Here is a 24,578-nt window from a genome sequence, read left to right on the forward strand (position 1 = left end):
GAATTTATTCCTCCCCTTTTCCATCTAATTATGACTCCACAGGCAGTAGAAATATTAGTTGGTAAACCAAAAAGATGTATAACAGATGGGAAAAAAGCAGGTGTCAGACCCATGCATTGCATATTAGGCAAATTTCATAGCTTGGGCATTTGATGTGTATTGAGGTTTGGTTTTCTATTTTTATTTTCAACTGGCAGCTCCAGTACTTTGTTCAGGTTTTGATCTTTTCTGCTACAGTCACATTGTTCATAATAGTCATAAGTGCCAGCTTTGAACCATTTTTCAGACTTGAAATTGCACCATTTACAATGACTCCAACAAGCAGAAGGATCAACATCGGCGTTAAAAAAGACAGAGTTGTCAATCACAAACACGCTTCAATTCTTCCCCACTACACTTACCTCCTCTGTCAGCTTCTTTAAATTGAGGCAGAAAGAGTCGAGTCTTGAATGACTGGATACTGTGAAATGCAACATGCTGTCATGTGAATGCTCACGGGTGAGGGAGAATCCCTGTCTCACCCTTAGCTGTCAGTGTTTCTGCCACCATGGCAGACAGGGAAGTAGCGGCACCCTGGGGTCTCATGTTCAACAAGCCCCCTGATGGTTCAGGCCTGACTGAGGCTCTCTTTGAAAAGCTAAAAGAAAAGAGACACTCGCCAGCAGATGATAATAAGGGGTCATGGAGGAGTTTGCATAACGGTCCCAACATGGAGCCTTGAGGGGTGCCAGTGCGCTTTAATATTGAAACAGAGCACCAGCTCCTGTCTCATTACTAATGTAATGAGGCAGGTTAGGGAGGAGGAAAATCTCTGCCACCAAGAAAAGCATTTCCCGCTTTTACAAGTTGGCGACACACATTCAGTCAGACAACTGCTGATAGGAATTTGTTGCAGTTTTGTTAAACGTGTGGTGTTTGATTAGTAACTGGCTGCTTTGTTTAGACAGTGACTACTAAAGGCTTTTATCTATCATAAAGCCACGTCCGGTTCTTTCAAACCAGGAACTCAGAGGGACGACTCAGACCACTTGGATATATAAAAAATATAACCGTGCTGGTTTATTCAAAGAGTCACAGGCAAAATTAACATTACAAGTCCAGAGATCTTCCAACCCCCAGGCTGCCGAAGCAGCCCGGAAGCAGAAAAGACCCCGAACCCAGAATTGCTATACAATATCATCACTTAGTTGGCTCGCCCCCTCCTCCACAGAAACGTCAACCGAGACGTCTCTCTCTCACCAGCTTTGCAGCTGGCTATAACGTTAGCCAAAACATGAAGAAAAGTCAAGGTGTGTGGCTGTTGTTTTCGTGGTGTGTATCTAAAACAATTTGACATAACATTACACATTAAGACAAATATTATGGTCACTTTTACCGTCATAATAACATTTATCCCTGAATGCAGCCTTTCTCTGCTTTAACTAACCTTGCATTTAACAGCCTGAGGAAGACATCCTGGCTACACTAACATCTTCTAATATAACAGATCTCTAATCAATATCTATCTAACTAAGAAATTACCTAACACTACTTTTAAAGCTATATTATCACATCTTTCATTTCTTGACTGCTGTTGTTTGGCCACTTGCTGGCAAACAAACACGACAGCAAGCTGACAGGCGCATTGCACTGATTTTGCTTTATTACAGTTGCTATTGCTAACAGTTGCCAACCTATATACGTTTGCAGCAGTCGCCAAGTAATTTTAGCGTTGATTTAAAGTTGTGTTAAGGAGCACCTCATGGAAGTAAATCCAATGCTTATTGTCCCTTTAGCTCTGGTTTTGTCCCAATCATAGCCTGAAAAACATATCTGGGTCTTCAGCTGCAAAAAAACATTTGATTTTAAGTCAGAACTGCACAAAATTGCCTGACAAACTGCATAGCTTGGTTATAATTAACTGTGAGCAGCTTCTTTCACATACTGTGCACATAGTCATTCAATTCGATGGAAGAATGGAAAATTTAGATTAGTGAAGCTTTGACTTTGGAAAACAAAATTCATCTTATCTTGGCCAGAATTAAAAAGCATGACAGAGCAATACTGAGGCCATGGCTCCATGTCTGTGCAGCAGTGTACAATGAATACATGCAGTACAGCCTCATGAGTGTGTCTTATTTCCAGGATCACTCTTTGTCAGTCACTTATTGCTACAAGATTATGTGAGCTTCACTTAATTTGACTTCATTTAATGTTGAAAAAGAATTTTATTTTGCTTTACTTGCCATTTTATTGCAGGATGTGCATATTGTTTTTCAAATTGAAACAGCAATCTTTTTTCCCACTGTAGGCTTCAGATATATCTCATATGACTGGCTTTCTCTCTGCTGCCTTTCACTGGGATAGATATGACATCTTGGTGACATTCCCAGATAAATCACTTTTTGTAACAGTAGAAATGTTTTCTGTTGTGGTTTTTCACTTCACAAAAAGACAGATGCCCTTCGGTGCTACGCTCCGCAAGAGGGGCGAACAATGTGTCTTGTAGTTGTCAAGAGAAATGACAGTGGGATAATTGGTAGGGCACTCCCGTTTCATTGAAACTGGAACAAGTAGGCTTCCAAAGAGAACTGTTTTAAAAACGTAAAGCTTTGTTTTGTGCAGGTTATTATGTAGGGTTTGGAGTGAAGTAATGAAGAGGAGTATTAACGGATTGAGCATTAAAAACAAATGCACAATCATTGCGATTCATGAATATTCATGGACCCGATTCACATAACCTTAAGCGACTGTTACGACTAATGAATATTTAAAACAGCTTGGTCACAGCAATTTGAACACTGCATTACAGCTGACTTTCTGAGATCATCTTGTACAAGGGTAAACAATTAGGAATGGCAAAAACAGATTTCAGTGGTGATCAAAATACATCTGGATAACAATATCTCATGTTGTCACATTAGTTACAGGCCATTGATGCTTCAGAGGAGAATGTGCTGACATGCAAGAGGACAAGGTGAAGAGCTGGCAATAAGAAAACAATTAGGCAATTCAACAGTTAGTAAATCAACAGAATATTAGTTATTTATTATGCAAAAGTGCTAAATATTTGCTAGTTCCAGCTTATGAAATGTATGAATTTGCTGGTGTTCACTGCTATATATGACTGTAAATTAAATACCTTTTGGATTTGAACAGTTCATTGGACCAAACAAGTAAACCTTTTGAGCTAAAGGGCTGAAGTGCAGGAGAAGAAAAGCAGCCACAGTGCGGTGCCTAATGGAGCGGGGCTGACCCTGATATGGACCAGAGGGGTTACTCATCATGTTTACATTTAACCATGCTTGTTCCATGAAAAACCAGTAGTAACAGTATCCCATACTACTCATTTGAAAGGGGGCGCCAGCTGCCTTGTTTGAGGGATCAGGATGGTGACTCGTCCTCCTCGCTACCACCACAATGCTAATTAGGCCCACCACAAAGCCAGCCTGTGGGGATAATGTCCCATTATTAGAGTCATTTGTTTCAATTAACCGCTCTGTGATTCTACAATAGCACTGCGTAGCCCAGCGCAAAGAAGCCATTACTCTCGCCCAAGGATCCACTGAGCTTTGGGACAAGAGTGTTTGCAGGAGGGTTACAGATACCCGCTCCTGCCAGCGGTGTTGCTGCCAAGCTCCACGTACTGCCATTCACTCATGAGTTGTTTCAGCACTGAGGGAGAGCGAATAAGTCCTTATTCATATTTTTAGAGCTTTTAAAGTTTGTTACTGACTCTGTTATCTCTGAAATGTTGGTATTTTTATTCTTGTGAAATTCACTGAAAGATGATTGAAGATTAGTACAACGGATTGCTGGCTTGAGCCCAGACCACTAAGAACTAAATACTGTTCTTTTCCCCTTGTACAGACTGAGAGCACTGTGGTTGCCTGAATTGCTATTCTGCTACTGTATATTTATGCTGCTCTTGTCATTTTTAGACTGCACTCAGGTTACTTTCTGAGCTTTGTGCATGAGGTTTTGTTTTCTCTTCAGCTCTTGTAACTTGTAAAAAAAAAAAATCTTTGTTGTATATTTTGAGGAGGTTTACTTTCATCGCATTAGTGTACAGAGAAAGCAGATTGCTTTTCCCTGTCTGGGAACTGTTAAATGACAATTAGTCCAATGCTTTTATGGTAACTGCCAGGTGACCCTTAATAATAGCTGTTTGCACTGTTTGTGTACTTGCATACTGCCTGTTATTGGCCACAGCTGGAGAGTAAAAAGAGATTATTGGTTACAGGTTGCTTAAAGCAGCAGTATGAGAGAAATTATGACTGATTTGTTGCCTGATGTGAATAATGTCAATAAATAATGTTTGTACAAAGACTTTCAGTTCTAGAGTGACTGTTCTAGCAGCAAAAAGCAGGTGAATTTTGACCACCAAAGCTGATTTATTTCTTGAAATATCACCGATCACCCTGAACATTTGGATATAGTTTTTATCAGCTGCTTGTTTTAGTAAAGACCACCTCACTGTTCTTGGATTCTCTCGATAAGTGCTATAGCATAAAAATGCTTATTAACTCCAAATGCTCCCCAATACAATATTTCAGAGCACTTTTCGGTCCTTTCAACACTAGATAATGGAAACTTCGATTGATACCAAGAGATCGCTGCCCTGTGATGCCTCTGTTGCCAGGCTCTCTCATTGGCTTTCTCCCCCTGCTGCGCAGATGTTTACAAAGAGGCATCACCAGCTCATATTAAAGTGTTCGAGTTGTCCCCTCGGGCTGTTGCTATGGAAATAACCCTGCTATGGTCGGTCATTCATGTTTGATTAATTGTTTTTTTTTCCTTTCTGTGCCATTGCCTCTACAAAGACCTCATCCTGGGAACATTTCATCCTGAAAACAAACAATAGAAAAATGATGAATATGTCCTAATCTGTTTTATTTGGATGTTATATTCACTCTTCCTGCTATGTTGACATTCTGTAGATGTTCAGTAGTGATAAAAGTAATAGAAACTGGATTAGCATTATATTAATGTTGATAAATCCATCCCTGTAAAGCTGTGCAATCATTTATACTGTTTTTTTTCTTCATTTCCTAAACTTACCTGGACTGAAAAAAAGAAGCATTTAGCATTTTTCTCCTTCTAAATTCCACTGTGTAGTGCTGAGCTACAGCAACCCACTGGGGCCAATTAGGATGCCAGCAGAGCCAGGAAGTGCATAGCAGATGCTTTTGCCACTATTTATTAAAATCCAATCTGCGGGGGCCCCTCTAACAGCTCGTTAAACTACCGTTAATCTAATTAACTCTCACTTGCCACTGTTTTCACCACATTACCAAATAAAAGGGCCTCAACTTTGCAATTTAGGCTGATTAGGTAGGTCCAGTGCTGTTAGGCAAAGCTTGTATGGAGGAGCTGCTCAGAGCTGTCATTCATTTTCCAGAGTCAGATAAATCATGCAGCTTAGTTCAGCTATGGCTGTGGACTTGACTTTGAATTAAAATGTCTGCAATAGGAATACTGGGTGAAATCAAATCCACATTGCCAGCTCGGGAGTGCAAGCCCACGTCTGAAAACTTTAACAAAATACTCCACATCTTGAGGACCTTGTATATTTGTAATAACATGGTACCAGAACGGGATACAAATTCCATAATAGGCTCTTCATGGATCAGGTCTTTATGATTCTGACTAAGTCCTTTCATGTCTTTTTTATCACAACCATGAGTCTGGACTTGCAGTTCATTATTGTTTTGCTGTATATTTGATGAGTGCTGCTTTCTGGATGAGCACCTGGTTCTACTCTCAGATTTGTGCGGTGGCTTTGACGTGCAGTCTCTCTCATTGCTTACATATGGGCAGTCTGACATGGAGCTGTAATAGCTTCCAGATGAGGTGGGTATGTATTTTAACCCATCATGCTTTCATAGTGAACTAAATGATGGGAATACACAAAGACAAGACCAACACAAGGGTGGTTGTAAAATAACTGACCGGTAGTAAGATTACAAATAATGTATTCTAAGAACTTTTAGTTACGGTTTTTGGATTACATTTATGGTTGAATCAAACAGCTTTAGTTACATACTCTTCTTCCAATCTTATTCTATTTTGTAAGGCAAAAATACTAACAGCATTTTGTAGGTGCACTCTGAAATGCTAGCTGAAATATATATGGAAATAAATGCATGAAATAAAAACCTCAATGCAGGCTCACAATTGCCAATTATAAGAACTCAACACTTGCTTCCTTTCTCTCAAAGCCCACTCCAGCTTTGATTCTCTTCTTGTCCAAAATCATCTGAAGAAGAAAAAAAAATGACATCATGTTGTAAAATATTTAAATATGCTGATATCTGGGAAAACTCTGGATAGTTTCCATCATTACCCTACCTTCCTGTACTGCGAGCACCCTTACTAGCTGCAGCTAACAACTGGATGGATGATTTAGTGGGCAAACAAGCCTTATCATTTTTAAATCAGACGACTTTGTAGCCACTCATGAAAGATGTGTGCCATGATAACTTTGTGTTGTGACATCTTTGCTGCATGACACAAACTTCAGAAACCCAGTTTTTCCTTAAAGCTCCAAATTACAAGTGGTGGTGAAAATGGCAGAAAGGTTATAAACTTCAGCACATTAAGTTTGAAATAAAATAGTGAATACTACATTACAATGCCAATTCTCTGCTTTAATTTGAATATGTCAGTGGTGTATGGGAGATACAGTATTGTGTCTTTAATGTATAGTGCTCAAGGTTTAGGGGTTCACAAGTAATTGGACATATATGCATGAAGTGTAACAAAATCATATTTAGTATTTTGTGGAAAGCCCTTTGACTGCCTGAAGTCCCATAGATATCAGTAGACACTTTGTATCTTCCCTGGTGATGCTCTTGCACACTCTTGCAGGCTGATGGATCTCTTTGCCTTTAATGAGGTCTTCAGCACCTCTTCACCCTGAAAAGCTCTTTGGTTGCTTTGGCTGTATGTTCTAGGTCATTGTTCTGCTGAATGATCAAATGTTGTCTAATAACCTTTGACTTCACCTCAATTGAAATAGCTCTGTCATTCATGAACTAATGTTGACATGAAGCACATTTAGTATCCAAGTATCAAATTACTGTTCTCTTGCTATTTGGCCACTATGTGTTAAAACAGTTATCTCATACACAGTTTTTTAATATTGACTTAAACCTACTTTAATTAAAACTGGCCTTGGCACTTTAATGTAGTATCTAGTTCATTTCAAACTGAATATGCTGAAACAAAGAAGCCTGAAGAACAACAAATAGAATATAAAACTGTCTAAATACTTCTGGTCTGGACTGTATACGGCATTTTGAAATTACATTATTCTCCCTGCTGCTGCTCCAAGCATGGCCATTTATCTATTTATAAACCCACAAAGGCTTATAGTCTATAACAGCTGCACTAAGCCGTGTTTCTCTCCACCGTGCTGGTGTGGAGAAGTTTGGGCTGACACTGTTGAAGAGATTGATTCTACTGTACCATATATACATTTTTTTTACAAATATCTTGATTAGATTACCTTTGTTAGTGCTTTTAAAACATATAAAATAACTTATATTAATAAAATACAACAATCTATATTAACACAGTATAGCCTCTAAACTACCAGATGAACTTTATGTGCCGTCGGTTTGAGCTCTTGATCTTTTCACCGGGTTAGGTGACATTGTTGCATATGGGCAACACTGTTAACACTGAGATGTATTGACTGATGCAATTAGACAATGTTTAGCCAAATTAATTAATGCATTGCGGCTTTTTTTCTTTAAAAATGCCTAAAATCGATATTTTCATGTTGACAGTGGTTAACATGACTACTTGTGTGTGAAAATGGTTTCCTGTAGTGATGATCTCAGTGAGTATTATCACCAGACTATAGCATCTTCCAGTTAATATTTTTGTTTACTGTAAACACACTGTATCGTGCCTCTGGTTCATATTGCAGAGTGTTGATGATCTTAAAGCAACTGACTCAGGAGGATCATAGCAAATAAAGGAAACGGAATCTGCTAATTCTGTCAAATCTGTTATTGTACACCACTTGTTACCAGTGGCCACTGTGCGAAAACAGTCCTTCCTAATAGACACTCAGCTGTTTATTGTATAATGAGCTGTAAACAGATTTCGGACGCTTGTGGATCATCACTGTGTGTCATCACTGACAGGTGTAGTGTCAAATGACTTTATTTCCACATCGGTTAAATGTCCCTCATTGTATTTTGGGCTTGCAGAGATTTCACTCTTGGATATTTTGTTCTTACCAAAGCCGAATAACCATTTTTACTTCATGTACAGTATTACAAACTGCATTCATACATCTTAAAAAGTAGTGTTTGTTCTTTAGACAATGTTTAGGCAATGCAGTGCACAAAAACAATGCTAAATGTAGTCTCCAAACCTCCAGTTAAATTTCTTTTACTTTCTTCTTTGTCAGTCCCCAGTCAGTGATTATTTCACTACCCGTCTTTGATTGATGTCCTTGAACTGCCATGTTAAAGAGCCTCTTCACTATCACAGTCATCTTCTGAGTAGTGCTTGGTTTTATCTCATTCTTCGTGACAGTCCACATTCAGACACTATTTCCCTGTAAAAATAGCATGCAAAATGGGTTTATCCTGTATTCTCTCTTGATGTTTGCACACTAACTGTGTGTCGCTAACTGTGCAACACACTGAAAGCCAGTGATATGTGTGCTTGTTTTAGTTCCATTTTTACTGTGGGCCTGAAAGACATGGAACAATGTGTATAGACTGAAGTGGATAGCATTCAGGTTTGATTTAGTGTTGTGCTCAGTATCTTGCATTATGATTTGGTGTAATGACTATCACTGTAAAGAGAAAGTGTCTCTGTGCATCATCTCTGAGCAGGTCCTGTTAGTTTTTATGTTATGGCCTTTTAAATCGATTCACAGTGCAGCAGTCTCCACTTTGCTGCTCCCTGTATATGATGATGATGATGCTTATTTTCAGGAGGCTGTGATTGGCCAAACTCTTTTATACTCTGCCATACCATTACCCGGTTTTATTGTCTAATTTTTATGTCTCTTAAGTCTGTCAGTCTCTATGTCTGCACCTGTTCTTCTTTGTGCTAAATACTCTCTTTACATCTCTCCACCTCCTCTTCTCCTTTTATGTGCCTGTCCTCTTTACATCACCTCTCTTCTTGTCTCACTCTTTCTACTCCCCTCTCTTTCACATACTTTATCATTCTCCCTCTTTCTGTCTATTTCTCACTCTCTGCTATTTTGATAGTGACGCAGTTATCAGGCTGTCAATTCTAATCGTGTCTTCCTAGCGCAGTGCTGTCCATTCTAAATTACAGCTGCCCCCTCCTCTCTATCTCTTCCCTTCACCCACCACACCTTCCTTCTTTCTGTCTTTCACTTTCTCGCTCTGACAAATGGAGGAGTGGTGATCAGATGAGCAAACTGTAAGGCTAACACTATAGGTCAGACTTTAGACTAGACTAATGCTTTATACAGGACATGTTAGTCTTACCTAGCATCATGTGATGTTTCTGCAATCTGTAAAACATAGCTTTTTAATCACTATTTAGCATTAATGTTGATGTGCATTGTAGATGGGTAATGCCTCCTTTTGTATGGAGAAAATCAGTACCACAAACTAAAGAAAAAATATTTTTATCCTCTGGTTTCATCAAGGCTAAAGCTGGTTATTGATTCTAAATGCTTTTTTGGTACAGACTCAGATTCACTGTCAATCTTTAACAAGATACCTCCTGATTTAGATAAAGATTTTCTCTCTTTTCTCACTTTTTAAGACTTATTTAGGGATAGTTCTTTAGGGGGGGTTAAAGTTGCCAACTTTGGGTTTCCTGTTAAATGAAACATATTGTATTTTAGCATTGTGTTGGTATCAGCAGTCTACTGTATAACTACTGTATCTGACAGTTTGTGTGTTATTTGTTATCCATCTGCATAGTTTAAGACTCATGAACAAATCATAGGATCGGCCTGTTAACCTACTGAATGGTGTGGTTACTTTAGATGTGCTTGTGCTTCTTTGCTGCCAGCTTGTATATAAAACAGGTCAGTGATTGCTTTGAAAGCTACATTTAAAGTAGACATTGACCCAAAGCAGACCTCTGTACCACTGCAGTTAATGTTGTAGCCACCCAGTAGCTCCCTCACCCTGCATCATCATCATCTGACACTGCATAATCATTATAATAGTGATTATTAATTAGGCAATGAGCTCTGTCCCTGTTCCCCACTGACTGAGAAGCTAATGGGTCATTTACAGGGTTGGGTTTGGGAGCAGAGGCCTGGCTTAAACCTCAATTTCAAATTGGTAGCAATTTCGTATAAGCAAGGAGGCTTGCGTTTCTAGTCTGTTGTTTGTAAAGCAATTTTACTGATTATTGTGGGTAGCTGGGCTGTTGTAGTCAAAATAACATCAGGTGCTGTCAAGATATCGCCAGCACAACGGCAGTGGTGCAGGACAGGAGATAAAGAGTCTCAAATACAAATGGTAAACATCAGGATCCAGTGTTAGCGCATCGTAATCAAAGAGCTACTTTACACACTCACCGGTTTGCATCCACAGTCACACAGGGAGAAATCCATCAGCGAAGAGGACCAGATACCAATCTCCCACTGACAGTATCAGAAAATAGAGCGGAATGCAGTGCAGCCACAAGATATTACTGTGAATAAGGGATGTGACTCTTTTTGTCAACAGTGACAACAACAGCTGCCATAATCATTAAAGTTCTGTGCCCCAGCAGGAGAAAGCCGAGGAAAATAAGACAGATATTGTACGGCAGATACATGTATGTGTTTATTCATCATCAGTAATCTATAAAACCAGCAAGAACAAACACTAATGAACATGTTTGTGATTAAGGGAAAGGGGAAGACACAAAGCAACCACTGTTTCCAGTAATTTCATACACATAATAGCCAGTATGTGAAATCTGATGTGACCTTTATTCCAGTCAAATGCACTCAGCAGAACCACTGAAGAAAACTGCTGCCTAAAAACAAGCAAATATGAATTTAGAGAACATTTGTTATAACCAAACAAAAAGGACCAAGTACAACTTACTTGAAATTAATTTGTTTAAAAAAATACTATTTAAAACTAGTTTTAAGTGACTTGACACAAGTAGTAAAATTAAAAGGATTTTGTACAAGATTATTGAGTTTATAAACATCATAAATATTACACTTCCTTATTGTAGACACTGTATATCACTTTAGCAATGAAAACTGTGCTCGTTGCATCTGTACTTCAGTTTGGTCTGCTTGTTGAAACAAGGAAATGTAGTTGTCTTTTCATACTGTAGATGTCTGGGGCATGAGCACGACAACCAGGCACTTTACATTTCACACTTGTATTTTGTCATTTCTAGCACAAAAATAGATTGTTGTTCATACCATGTAAAAGCAACAACCTGTTAGTTACACTGAGACAAGTTTAATATCCTAATGCGAAATGATCTTGGCAAAAATTTCTTTGATAACAATGAAGATACTGTATATGCATTTTACAATAATTTGGCCTTCTTGTATTAAAAGTTAACACCTACTCTTGCATTCTCTTCAACCATTAAAGTTACTCTTTAAAAATTATGGGAACATGGGTGTTGACAAAGCAGGCACAGATTAAAAATCTCAGAATGAATATTAACACCATTACAGTAGAGTGAGCAGAGTTCTGTTTTATTGTGCTCTTTTTAGAGTTATATTGAACCATATTCATCCATATTTTATCTGTATTCTTTTCAGTCTTTCAGTTACAGTGATATTTTATCTTCCTTTGTCAGCCTTCTGCTGTATGAGTTCACAAACACAATTCTCATGCAATTAGAGGGGAAAATAAAGAAAGAAATGAAAAATTTGCCTCTTGTTGTCCTGGTGATTGCATATTGCTGTGAGATGTTGTACTGTATGTCATCACGCTCTCCTCTGTATGAATACATGTGTATTTTCCTGAATATTATTTTGCCTCCTTTTTTTCTGTTTTGTCATTCCATTAGCTCTACCTGCAGTTTATTCTATTTTAACTTAAAAGGGTTGGGTTGAACAGATGTCGTTTCAAATGCCTGTCTTCTGCCTCATTACCTAAAAGTGAGGGATGATTATTTTTTAATGAAGCCAGGCATACTCAGAAAAGAATATTACCTGTAAGCTGTGAAACAGACAAGCAGTACTTTCACATTACCCCGAATGGGAACGTCCATTTACTTTGGCACGCCACAAAAGCCATTTTGAAGTTTCTCTTCAGCTGCCAAATGTGCTCCTGGACCTTGAATTTTGACTAGTTAATTTCATGCCGTGTGGAATACAATGTGTTGTTTGGCAAATGCTCTGCTGAAACAATGAGATTTTCAAAAGCAATCATTGCCTGTTTACCAGTTGACAGTTAAAGGGGAAAACATGGCTGTTGCTTAATCCTGTGATAAGTATGCATTAGATGGATGTGGACGTCTTTAAATGTTTTCAAGTTATTGTTTGATACTCGCGCAGGGACAAATCTTTTTCATGGTTTCATCTCCCACCTGCTGAATTTTAACGCTGAGACCAAGGATCAGTGGATTATGAAACATTTAAAGCTCTTTAAAATGTCTAAAATGGAACGGGATGAAATAAGAACTTGGCCATGGAGGCTGGTTCTCATTGCTGATAAAAGAAAGGAGTTCACTCTCGCTTCATTCAAACCCCATAGCAACATTTAAGTAACTCTCCATAACATCACGACCAGAAATTGTGCACATAAATATCCTTCATTTCACATAAACCAGTGTATATCATTATGTATTCAGAATGTCATTATCGCTTCTATTATATGGATGGAAAATGGATTGTTTTTTTTCTGCCTTCATAGCGACCAAGAAATCAAGTTAACTGATGTTCCACAGATTTTAATGGCAACATCAGGCCATCACTTCTTTTCTTGCCATCCTCTCAGCTGCACCTCCTCTCTCTCTCTTTGTCCTTATCTCTCTCTCTCACTTACTCCCCGTTCCTTTCCTCTCCCTCTTCCTCTCGTGCTTGATGTTCTCAGCAAAGAAGGTAATTTCCATATAGAATCACAACCAGGATCAGGTGACCTGGATTTGACTCCCCGTCAAAGCACTGCATGGAAAATGAAAATGTATTCATGTGTATTGGATCGAGTACATCACACCGAGCAGTTTTTGCCTCCTGAAAATACAGTGAGATTGCAATGTGTTATTGTTGACAAACCAACCAAGTACATCCAAGGAAAAATACAGATTTAATCCTTTTTTGGTTTTCTTAGAAGGTGGAACAGAATTCTGTATAAACTACGTAGAAGAGACGAAATAAAGATTGAAGGAAAATATGAAAATATCAGTGGATACAGCAGTTTAACAACCGATAAAATAGCAACACTGTGAAACAGCTGGCAATTAGAGTTTAATTATCCCATGTTTGGCCAGTTTCTCCTCCTGAACCACACCTCCCTACCCCATCCAACATCCCAGAGGCTGACCTGTCTGACTGACATCCTGTTAGTCTTCATTCACCCATGTCTGTAAATTGATTTGTTCTGTCTTCTCTGAACAAGCTCTGGCTGCTCTTCGTAGAATGCTACTGCTTTCTGCATTCTTTGAATATTCTGCGTGGCTGTTTTATTGATGTTGACCATCAACATGCACAGTGCTGAGGCTTTTTTAACACATTAAACCTTTGTATCCAGTCAGTGCCTCATGCTCATAAACACACTGCATACTGAAGAGTTTTTTTTCATCAACTGATTTATGACCAACAATGTCTTTGTCTCATTTTCTCTCTTTCATCTTCTCCATCCCTCTTTCTACCTCCAGATAAGCAGTGAGAAGCGGTCCTCAGCTGAAATGATGAAACCCAAGCCCAAACCTCAAAAGAAGAAGAAGAAGAAGGATCCCAATGAGCCACAGAAACCTGTGTCGGCCTATGCGCTTTTCTTCAGAGACACCCAGGCGGCCATCAAAGGTCAAAACCCTAACGCCACATTTGGGGACGTCTCCAAGATTGTGGCCTCCATGTGGGACAGCTTAGGAGAGGAACAGAAGCAGGTACCAAATATGCAGGTCTGGATGATCTGAAGCAGCAAAACAGATGTGGAAACACAAAGGAGTCTCTAACAGCTGTGAAGAACAGCTGAACACTTTAAAAATTGGACAACAAAAAAAAAAAAAAATTCTCTTTTTATTGACTAGTGAAAAAAGAATGGCGTAAATGGAAGGGAGTACTATTACCTCAGCATGTTATGCTTCTTTGCACAATTGATCAATAATGTACAGTTATATAGATATATGTGTGTGTGCATGTACAAGCAGACAGCGACATGAACACATGTATTCAGTGGTATCACAGTGTGGGCCCACCAGTAGATGGCATGCGTGCTGCAGCAGGCGAGCAGACGCTCCTTGGCATTATGTGCTGTGTAATTACCAGAACATTGCTGTGAGATACAGCTCACCTTAATGAGCTAGTTCTAAAGATAATCCATCCAGTTATCCCCGCTCCCCTGACTCTCATTAAAATGATTTTCTTTCTAAATTTAATTCTAGTAAAGGGAAGGAGGGAAAAGGTGGGGGAGTATTCTGAGCAACAATAGTCGTAAAAGAGCCTGAGACTAAGTTGGACATTTTACAGTCAAGAAATGATCAATATGGGGAAAATATAAATGCATCTGGGGAGATTTCAGGAGTCTAGCACTGGTGCGTACACTCAGATTCATGTGCTGCAAATGCAAACAAACACATATGAGTGCACACACAGACTTACAAACCCTGTTCTGCTGGGCAGAATCTGATTGGCCATCCCTGGTGCCACCCCTACCAGAGTCAAAATGTGATGCTTGTCAGTATCAATTAATGAAAAATGAAAAATGGTTGCCTTAAATAAAACATTTTTTTGATGCCTTACTCACTAATTGATATTGGTCAAATTAGTTTTATTTTATATTGTGCATGCAGCATGATATTTGCGTTCATTTCTCCGATTGTGTTGTGTAGTACTTGGTATGATTCACCTCAGTGACGGGGGGGGAACCACTGTGCAGCAGTGCTGTCCCTGGATTGGAGTGAATAAGGAGAACAGCCAAATGTAGCTAAAGAAAGCACCATGTGTCTAACCTTTATTGTTTCCTAATAATGTATGGCTTATTGTTTCACAGAACCAGGGGTTTAATTTACCTTTTACATGTATTTCAAATGTGTCACCCATCTCGTAGTCTGTGCCCAGCCTGGCCAGCCCGTCCAAAAATTTTCTAGATCCGTACCTGGCTCTACTTGTTTCTAGCTGTCACCATGCAAAGGCTTTTTTTTAGAAAGCAGTGCCCATCAAAACTAAAGTGCATTTTCCTAAAACATAATGAAAAAAGTCATTTTCTTTGTTGAAACAAAACTCCCACAAGCCTCTAGGCCCAGTTATGATCCATTCCTGTGTCCCTCCAGCCTCTATAGCTGATGCCTCCGCACCATGCATCTTCATTGGCCCTCTGACAAGCGGAGATGTGTGAAGTTCTCGTTTCCACACTTTTTATTTATATCTCTTGCCTTCTATTTTGATCCTGCCTAGAATACAGAATTAGTGATCCCCCTCCCCACTATTGTCTCGTCCTTGGATTTAGCTGAAGGGCATCTCAGCTATCCAGGAAGAGTAGCCTGTTGTTATTGTTGCTAGTTAACGTCATCTCCATCTCAGCAGTAATACGTAGGAAATGCTAGTGATGCCAGTTAGAGGAGGTCATGATGTTTTGATTTAAGGATATCTTTTTTTCTGTTATCAGTCCTTTTGGGATGAGCAAGCTCTTCTATTAAAATAAAAAAGGATACTGTGTAAAGAGCATTGCTTTACATATTTTGCATTTAAGAGTGCTACTGTTTACGTTTCCATACTGTTTCTTCAAGCATCAGTGCTGGAGCATGTTCAGCAAGCACCTGGGTATCAAACCTCAGTGCTTTTTAAAACCAACTGAAATGTGTCTGTTGCACCGAGTATCAAAAATGTGATCAGTATCAGTACTCATATTGATGTTAGTATTACTTGCTTATAGCCAATAGCCCCACTGTCAGACACTGATATATCCTGCACAGACACACTCCAATTCTTGTATGTGCCTTATATACTAAGAAAAATGCCTGGGTGTAAGCACAGACATGCAGATGTCCTTTTCTTTAAGCAAATACAACGGCAGCAGTTACTGTGGTTGTAAGACAACAGGAGTTTGTACATCACTGTAACAGTATAGAAGGTAGTTTCAAACAAAACTCATACACAGGCAGGGATCACATCCTAATGTGCCAAATGACAACAACCATTTCAGTGTTAATAACCAGTGTTATTATGGAGAGGGTGAGAGAGAGAGAAAAGTTCCAGTTCATTTCCCTAGGTGGATTGGAATCGAAATGATGTGTTTTTATAATAGAGAGAGACACATTGAGATGAGGGCGTATTAGTGCCGTGATGAGGAAACAGTGGTGTTCTGTACCATTGGCACTGATGGAAAGGGAAACATTTAGGATGGGTGTGTATGTAAATGTGCATGCAGGTGTGGGGGATGTGTTTAAGAAAGTGTTAGACTGTGATAAAAAAAAAAATACTGTGTGTTGAGAGATGTGTGTCTGCACATTTATAAGTATGTCAACCTCTCCTCTCACCTGAAGCCTCATGTTTTGACTTTTTTTCTTTCTTTTTCCCCCCCACAGGCGTACAAGAGGAAAACTGAAGCAGCTAAGAAAGAGTATCTGAAAGCCTTGGCTGCATACCGAGCCAGTCTGGTTTCCAAGGTAATGCTTATAATACACAGGCCCTGGCTAATATCGATGATGGATTGGGTGGAAAGTCCCTGCTAATGGGCTGGGTGGGGCCTCTTTGGGACAAGGTGGTAATAGTGGTGGAGTGCGTGGGGGCATTTGATGCAAAAAAGAGCAGGCAATATTTGGAACAATACCTGATTTCCATAGGGTGCAGATGTTGGGGGTTGGGGATTGTAGATGGTACACTGATGTAGGGTTGGGGGAGGGGGCAGCCACTCAGAGCACACAGGCATATGTATATACTGTTCATGAAAGATGGGGGATAGAAAATTATTGTTCTCTCATTTGCTATACATACTGTGTTGTATGTGTGTAGAAAATCGGAAGAATAGAAAAGTGATTTTACACCAGCACCTGTGTCATTGATTAGATCATCTATTTCCTTTTCTAAAACAAGAAGTACATCCAAATGGCTTTGCTGCGTATCCGCCACCGACCCCTTTCTGTTAATTCAGATGTGTAACATCCTTTTTAAACTATGAATAATGGCATCTTGTATAAACCAGCATACTAAGGGAATAAAGGAGGGTTGTGAATTGCACTGTTTAGTGCCATCTTGTATTAACAACACACAATGTAGTGTGGAGAAGATGCCTTTTGTCATTCCAATTGTTCTCCAGGCAAACAGCCTCATTTCTCTGCCTGCATGTATATATATATATATACATATATATATATATGTGTGTGTGTGTGTGTGTGCCCTATCTTTTTCCCCATCTATCTGTCAAGGTGTCTATTGATCATTACCTTGGCCCCAGCTCTATTCATACAAATGGGCTCCATTACCTTCTAATCAACACTGATGGCTGGAGGTGAGCAATCTGACAGCTCATCATAAAAGCCTGGAGAGGGTGGAGCAGGGTGGATGTGGAGGTGGGGTGTTTTGTAGGTGGCGCACCTGCTCAAAATAATACTGTTCAGAATGGAATAAGGGTCAAGTTTGGCTGAGTTTGGTGTTTTCCTTTCAAGCACTGTAGCCCTTGTCAAACTTGACCCAGTTTCCTAATCCATCAACCTGTCGACAAATGTGTGTGAAGTGGTGCAAAGTGAATATTGAAGGCTGTCAGCTGAAGGATAGATTGAAAATTAATATACATTTATACAGTCTCATTACATGGTGATTGTCAATATACTGAAAAAGGACTTGCTGTTGGAAGCTTTCAGTATCAAATGTCCTCTTGAAACTGGGTTGTACAGGTGCAACAAAGAAGCAATAAAGGTGCGGCTCCGGAGTGAAGCAGCTGAGAATTTGGATAGAATCAAGCAAAAGGAGGGCAATGAGGACGTGTGTTAATGTTCTCTGTAATTTTCAACCTGAGTGTTCTTATATTTGTCCACTGTTGGTATTGCTAGAAATGACCGTGGCTAGGCCAGGGAGTGCAAAGCGATGGATGGATGGATGGAATAGGTCAATTCAATATGAAGGTTGAGCCACAAGACGGTTAACGTAGACTAAAAACAGGGAGACAGCAAGCCTGACTCTGTTATCTCCTCATCTAAGAGTGGAGTAAAGGCATATTTCCCAAACCTTTTCTTAACTATTTCCCTTGGAAACAAACAACAGAAGTAGCTCCCTGAACATCTCTGCAGCTTCTGTAGCCATTGCATATCCAATGCACTTCCTGCTCAGTAAATTATGGATTTTACCTACACGATACAAGACAAAGGGCTTTTTTAAATGCAATGGATACTAAATGATTTATTTTGATGTTTTGAGGGTTTCAGTTCAAGCTAACATGTTTTTAATGGATGAAAAATTATTGTCTTATCAAAATAATTTCTTCTTCATCCACAGACATACAATGACCCTGAACCAAAAAGTGCCCAGCAGACCAGCCAGCCCTCCCACCTGCTGTCCCCGAAACAGCCCCTGTACACCGTGCCTCCCCAGCCCTCCTCACCCTACCTGGGTCCGCCAGGCACCTTCCCCCTGTCAGACCTCCAGAGCTATGGCGGGCCCCCACGTCACACCCTGGCCCCGACCCTTACCCAATCCCAGATGCTGCCGCCCAGCATGAGTGCCTCTCCCTCAACTCCCTTCCAGATCAGCCCACCTCTGCACCCCCACGCCCAGCTTTCCCTGCACCAGAGCTCCCTGCTCAACCAGCCGATCCGCATGCAGCAGTCGCAGCCAATCATCTCACACCAAATGGGGCTCCAGGCACCTTTGCATTCCCCTCCAATTACCCAACAGGTTGGTCTGACTATTGTTGAATGATAGGATAACAATTATATTTCCAGTTATTTTTAAATATAGTTAAGTATTTATATATACTTACCTAAAAACATTGTTGATATGTCATAGAACCCTGGGTTGCAAAGATAAGATAAGCCTTTATTAGTCCCACGATGGGGAAATTCACCCTGTTACAGCAGTAAGAATCAAAAAGTAACAAACATGGTATTATCAAAATACATAAAACAGTTGTAGTTGTAATTCTCTCGATATAAAACAATTTTAAATATTTTCAGTTGTTTTTGTCTTCTAAATGGGAAAATTCTCAGCTCTCTCTTACTGTATTGTATAATAGGTAACAGTCACTCTTTTAATACCCCTTTGGTGTCAAATCAGCTCTTTCCTAGTTCCCTGCCATGTGTCCACTCCAGCAGGGGATGTCATGTTGATGTAAAACATGTGATTTTGAGAACTATTTTAACCAAGTAGTGAGTGTAAATGGAGTGAGGAAAAAGTGTTCTTCCTATTTACCACTCTCTGTAGCAAGTGATAAAATCCTCTGACAACATTTCACCTTAAACGGTATCATGGTAGTGCAAATCTAGGCCAGTGTAACCTCCTCTCTCCTCTCATTTTTTCATCTACACTCCAATCTACAGGGATTCTCCCATATTCAGACTGATTACCAGAATAGTGTCGGGGGCTCACAGTCTCCAGGGGCCCCTAACCCGGTGCATGGCCAGAACCCCGACTGGGACAGTGAGTACTGCAACAGGGACTGTGGACCAAACCACTGCGGGTGAGCTCATTACATCATTTACCATATTGAGTTATGGTAATGTTGTGTTGTGTGACAGACAAGAAAGAAGCCACAAAAGAGTGTCAAAATGCTATCCAGGAAACTTGATTGTTAAGAATAGCAAGTCTGACAGTTGCTCATTTTCCAAATGAGCCATTTTAAACCACTTCATTTTCACACTGAAGGACTCAGACAGTATTAATCATAAACTGCGATTTTCCTGCTTAAAGCAAAGCATCTCCTTGAAACTAAAATGACAAATGCCGTAGCAGAACAATGCTTTTACCGTGCTTGGAAAGTGTGACATCCAATTAAGTTTCTGTGCGTTTTGCTCATGCGGCACACGTTAGCTTATTGAATCAAGCTATTCAAGCAGGTACAAGAAGAATGTTATGCTGTCTCACACCTGAAGCTTGGTGTTGCTATGATGAGAGGCAGCTGAGCTGGAAGTCAGTATCTCCTGTATTTGGAGCTGATTCATCTGTATGTCAAATGGGGGTCAAATACGGTTTGACGCACTTTGAAGTAGATTGAGTCTGCTTAAACCTTCTTCCTTAGTGTCAGATCTTTGTAGTTTGGAGATTACTGAATTATTTCTTGTGTGCCAGTGAAGATAAAATGAGGAACAGACTTTGTATTTGACATTTCAAGTACCAAGTGATCTGCAAATTCTGACTTTTGTATTTGTCTTGCTTGCTACATCTGTTGTTTGTCGACAGCTTTTATGTTTGCTATGCAGCTGCTTTCTCAAGCTGATTATGAAATATGTTTAAAAAAAGATTTAATGTAATGTTTTATTTTACAGGTCTGTAAATTCCAATTTATTAAATGATTTTCTAAGAAAATTCCTGAAAGGCACCACATAATTTGGTACTAATTACCGGTGCAATTAGAGAGCGATCAGTTGGTACACTTCCAGTTAGCTAGCACAAACCTGAGGCTTTTATTCAGAGGACAGAAGGTGAACAACACATGCAGAATTTTTAATTTGTCTACATACAACCATCCAATTCAGCATAAATGTAGAACACTAATAATAACTAAATATTAACTGCGGTTTGCATTGAGCAATTTCTTTCATGGAAATTCATCTGGAAGCCAGCAATAAATTCACCACAACTCAGTGGACTAAGTAAGAAAAAATCAGTCTTAAAACTTTGTCTCTATTTTTCTGTAACAAACTATATGGTTCTTTGCAGGAAACATTCAAGAAATTATTAGGAAATAGCGGACCTGTAAAATAAAGCATTACCAAGATTTCATAATGTTACTGGGATTTCCTGGTGAAATATAGGTCTAACAGATACACATGTAATCAGAATATCATTGTGTTTACCTGTATCCTTATAGCCCGACGTACATTAATACACTTCCTTTTTCCTCAGCAGTGGAATGGGAGCCCGGGACAAGCCTCTCTACCTCACTTGAAGCTGAAAGGCCTCCAAATGTCAGACTCCAGGGAGCTTTCCAACATAACAACAATGTCATCGATGTATCTGATTCTACACCGTTTTGTTTTTCTTTTTTTTCCTTCTGATGGATTTTCAGAATTCCAAAGACTGCTACAGTAACTTCACCTATTTGCCAAGCACTTAGATCAGCCAGAAGCCTGAGGCACTTCTCTTGCTTTTTTCCTTATCAGTGAGCTTTTTTTTTCCACAGGGTCAGTGAGCTTTAAGCTCATGCCAACATACTGGAAATGAAGACCAAAAAAAAATGTCTTCTCATCTTGTTTTGAATTTTTTAAGGATGCTTTCCCCCCCTCTTCTCTCCATTACTCTGTGTTTGCCATAGACTGCCCTCACTGGGGAGAAGAGATGCTCTAAGCTTACTCAAAGCATCAAGGTATTGAGTAGAAAAGCTAATGCAGGAGACTAGAATATAGTCACCTCAGCATGGGTGGATGTACTTTAGACTGGAACACCCCGACTGAGTGAAAGGAAATTTTAACGGAGACCACGACACATAGGGTGTTTATAAATCATCCCCAGTAAAGGACTCCCTCATTTCCTTTATTTTTCACTGAGTGATTGTAAATATCACCAAAATGGATTCCTCCTATGTGTGTATTTAGCTGCAGTCCCTTGCATTATTATTATTTTTTTTAACATTCTTTTTGTTTGGTTATGTGATTTTCATGCAGGTGGATTCAGTGAGGGAATACACACACTAAAACTTGTGTTGAAACTTTGTTCACTGGTCTTGTTTTTCTCCAAACAAGGGAGAAATGCAAAGACTGAAAGATGCTCCCTTTCCTCCTTAAGTGGCGGAGCTCTGAGAGAGTGTCACTCTCTTCACATGGCTTCAGGACATTATGGAACTCTAGAGGTCAAAGGTTAAAACCTCTCCTTTTAGCCCCTCCCCTCTTGTTCAATAAGGACCGCCCCCACCTGTAACCCCGCCCACCACCCCTTAATCCCAACACCACTTGTACAGGTGAATTAAAAAAAAGTTGCTAAATGTGAAATGTTACTTAAGAAAAAAAAAGTGGGTTTTAAAGTTTTGACTAGTTTTATTAGGTGTTTTAGAATTGTGTTGAACTCATCTTTATCATTTTTTGTGAAGAGAAAAAAATCTTAAGATATTTTGTTTTTTCACTGTAGCACGATTTGCGTTTCGGAGGAATGGTCATGGGAGTTATTTTAATTTTGTGTTTAAACCTACCAAATGTACATCTTTAATTTTTAAAGCCAGTGATGAGAGGGAATGCTTTTTTTGACTATCATTTGTTTTACAATATGGTCATTCTATTTAATTTGGCTGCAGGTTGCGCATCTATTTATGAATGATATGAAGAAAGTTTTGGCTTATTTTTATCAGGGTGCATTATTATTATTATTATTATTATTATTATTATTGATTATTAGAATAATAATTCTTTTTTTTTTTAGAAATTGCCGTTGGTGCAATAACAGTGTACCAGCATTAGATTCATTTTGTGTCACAAATAACTCTTTTGTTTTCTTTTGTCTGTAATAAAATGTTCAAAGTGGAGAAATGGACTTGCATGTCTCAACTTATTAAGATGCTCTTGCTGTGGTTTACATTGCTAAGTCACTACATATTCACTAGTAATTTAATGAGTAGCACTTGATACCTGCAGTAGCCTATAAACATAACTGCACACGTCTTAGGTTAATTAGGAGAATTATCTATGATGGTTTTGCAGATGTTAATGCGACTGTTGTCACATGGCTCATTTAACACTTTTTCCTATCTTTGCTTTTTTTCAAAATCCAGACCCGATCAATGGTTTTATGTTCCCCCACCCAAAGAGAGAGATTATTTAATTATGGCTCAATTACTCTGACTAACATGGAAGTGTAATACTGAAATGTTTTAATAACAACAAAGGACATCAAATGCATTTGCTATACCGCCATTACAATCACAGCGTTGCCTTTGAGCAATGCCCTTAACCCGTAACTGTGATTACTGGGAACCTGGGCATTCAGGTTAAAATGTGTGACGGGGAAGAATTGAAAAAGTCATTGTTCTTAGCAGTGGAAATATAAAATTTAATATAAAATGAAATTAATATTTGAGAAGTTACATTCCTGTGCAGAATATCCTTTAAATGTTGACAAATGGTGGGAAAAATTAGAGTTTATGCATAGTTTTGTAGGCAGATGTATTGAGAATTTCATGCAAATGCTGTTTGGCTGATTATAAGTGTATGAGAGCAGGAAAGAGTTGGAGTGGAACCTGGTTTTGCCATCTGTTATTGATGTTCCTCTGTCTCCATCTGCTGGCAGTGTCTAGTGCTGGCAGTAAATATTTGTTCTAACATTAAAACTAATCATATTTTATCTCAAAATAAGCCAAACAGCTTCCCAAAAGATAAGAGTTTATACTATATTATATTATAAACTGTACTTTCATTTCAAGAACATGTTTGAAACAGGACAAAAAGCTCAGAGGACAAATGAATTGATTTCATCCCGTTGAAAGAATCCTTGTCTTATGAAAGACAAAGCTCAGCTTTGCACAGACTTCTAAATTATTTGGAAACACTGATGATGTGTTCTATTGTTAAACTGTCTCAGTCTCACCTCACCCTATTGTACAGTAAATAACTGAAACCCCATGCATAAATAATTTTGCTTAAAGCAGAAAACCAGCCAAAAAATTGTGAAAATGACACGTGCATGGTGCTTAGTTAAAAATGTAAAAGACCAAATTGAGATTCAGTCATGCATGTTGAGATTTTTTTCTAATGATAAGCCCAACTTATTTAATATTATGTTTTAATGTTATCTGACTCACTCCTGCTTAAGAAATTACCTGGCTTGTGTGTGCACTTTTCACGACACTAGCAAAAGAACTGCTGACTTGCTTTAATATTAGATTGCACTTCAAAAGTAGAAACCACTGGAGCTTTGCTTCACCTTTTATAATTTTACAGATTAAATGCACTGGTCAAGTCCCTGTATGATGCACTCCCTTTTTGCAGAAGGTATCAAAATTCTCTATATGTCACTTGTGCAATATTGGCTCCCTGCCTGTCCAATCTCCCATCACTAATATTGTCTCGAGCAGCTCTGATACTGGTTCCATCAGTAGCCATCAGCCCATCTCATTTCCTTTTCAGACGGATATGAACCCTCCTGACAGCACAGGCATCAGCAGCATCATTGTCTGACAAGCAACAAACAAGGAGAGGCAAACAAGGCAGGACAGGGCATTTCATACAGATCACTACCCAAACACTTGATGGCTGAGATGATAACACCACTGTTAGAAAACTGCACTTGCGAAACATCCTCATTTGGACAGAAGCTATCTTATGGTTTGAGATTGCTTGTTCTATTTGAAAGTGTTATCTGCAGAGAGGCTAGG

General features: G+C 39.2%; 1 protein-coding gene across 6 annotated transcripts in view; it reads left to right on the forward strand.

Annotated features, from left to right (window-relative positions):
* Window positions 1-22,670, forward strand: part of LOC109971692 (TOX high mobility group box family member 2-like) — a 74,415-nt gene extending 51,745 nt beyond the window's left edge. For 3 of the 6 annotated variants that reach the window (XM_020620121.1, XM_020620131.1, XM_020620136.1), the window contains 5 exons: window positions 13,783-14,013; window positions 16,654-16,734; window positions 18,560-18,958; window positions 19,600-19,739; window positions 21,125-22,668. In XM_020620121.1, coding sequence (XP_020475777.1) covers window positions 13,783-14,013; window positions 16,654-16,734; window positions 18,560-18,958; window positions 19,600-19,739; window positions 21,125-21,167 — 894 coding nt within the window. In that variant the 3' untranslated portion in view covers window positions 21,168-22,668. Of the gene's footprint in view, window positions 1-13,782; window positions 14,014-16,653; window positions 16,735-18,559; window positions 18,959-19,599; window positions 19,740-21,124 lie in introns of all 6 variants that reach the window. The other 3 variants (XM_020620097.1, XM_020620113.1, XM_020620106.1) reach the window with 2 other exon arrangements.
* The last annotated feature ends 1,908 nt before the right edge of the window (window positions 22,671-24,578 follow it).

This window comes from Monopterus albus, unplaced genomic scaffold, assembly GCF_001952655.1.
Source record: "Monopterus albus unplaced genomic scaffold, M_albus_1.0 scaffold6.1, whole genome shotgun sequence".
NCBI classification, from domain to species: Eukaryota; Metazoa; Chordata; class Actinopteri; order Synbranchiformes; family Synbranchidae; genus Monopterus; species Monopterus albus.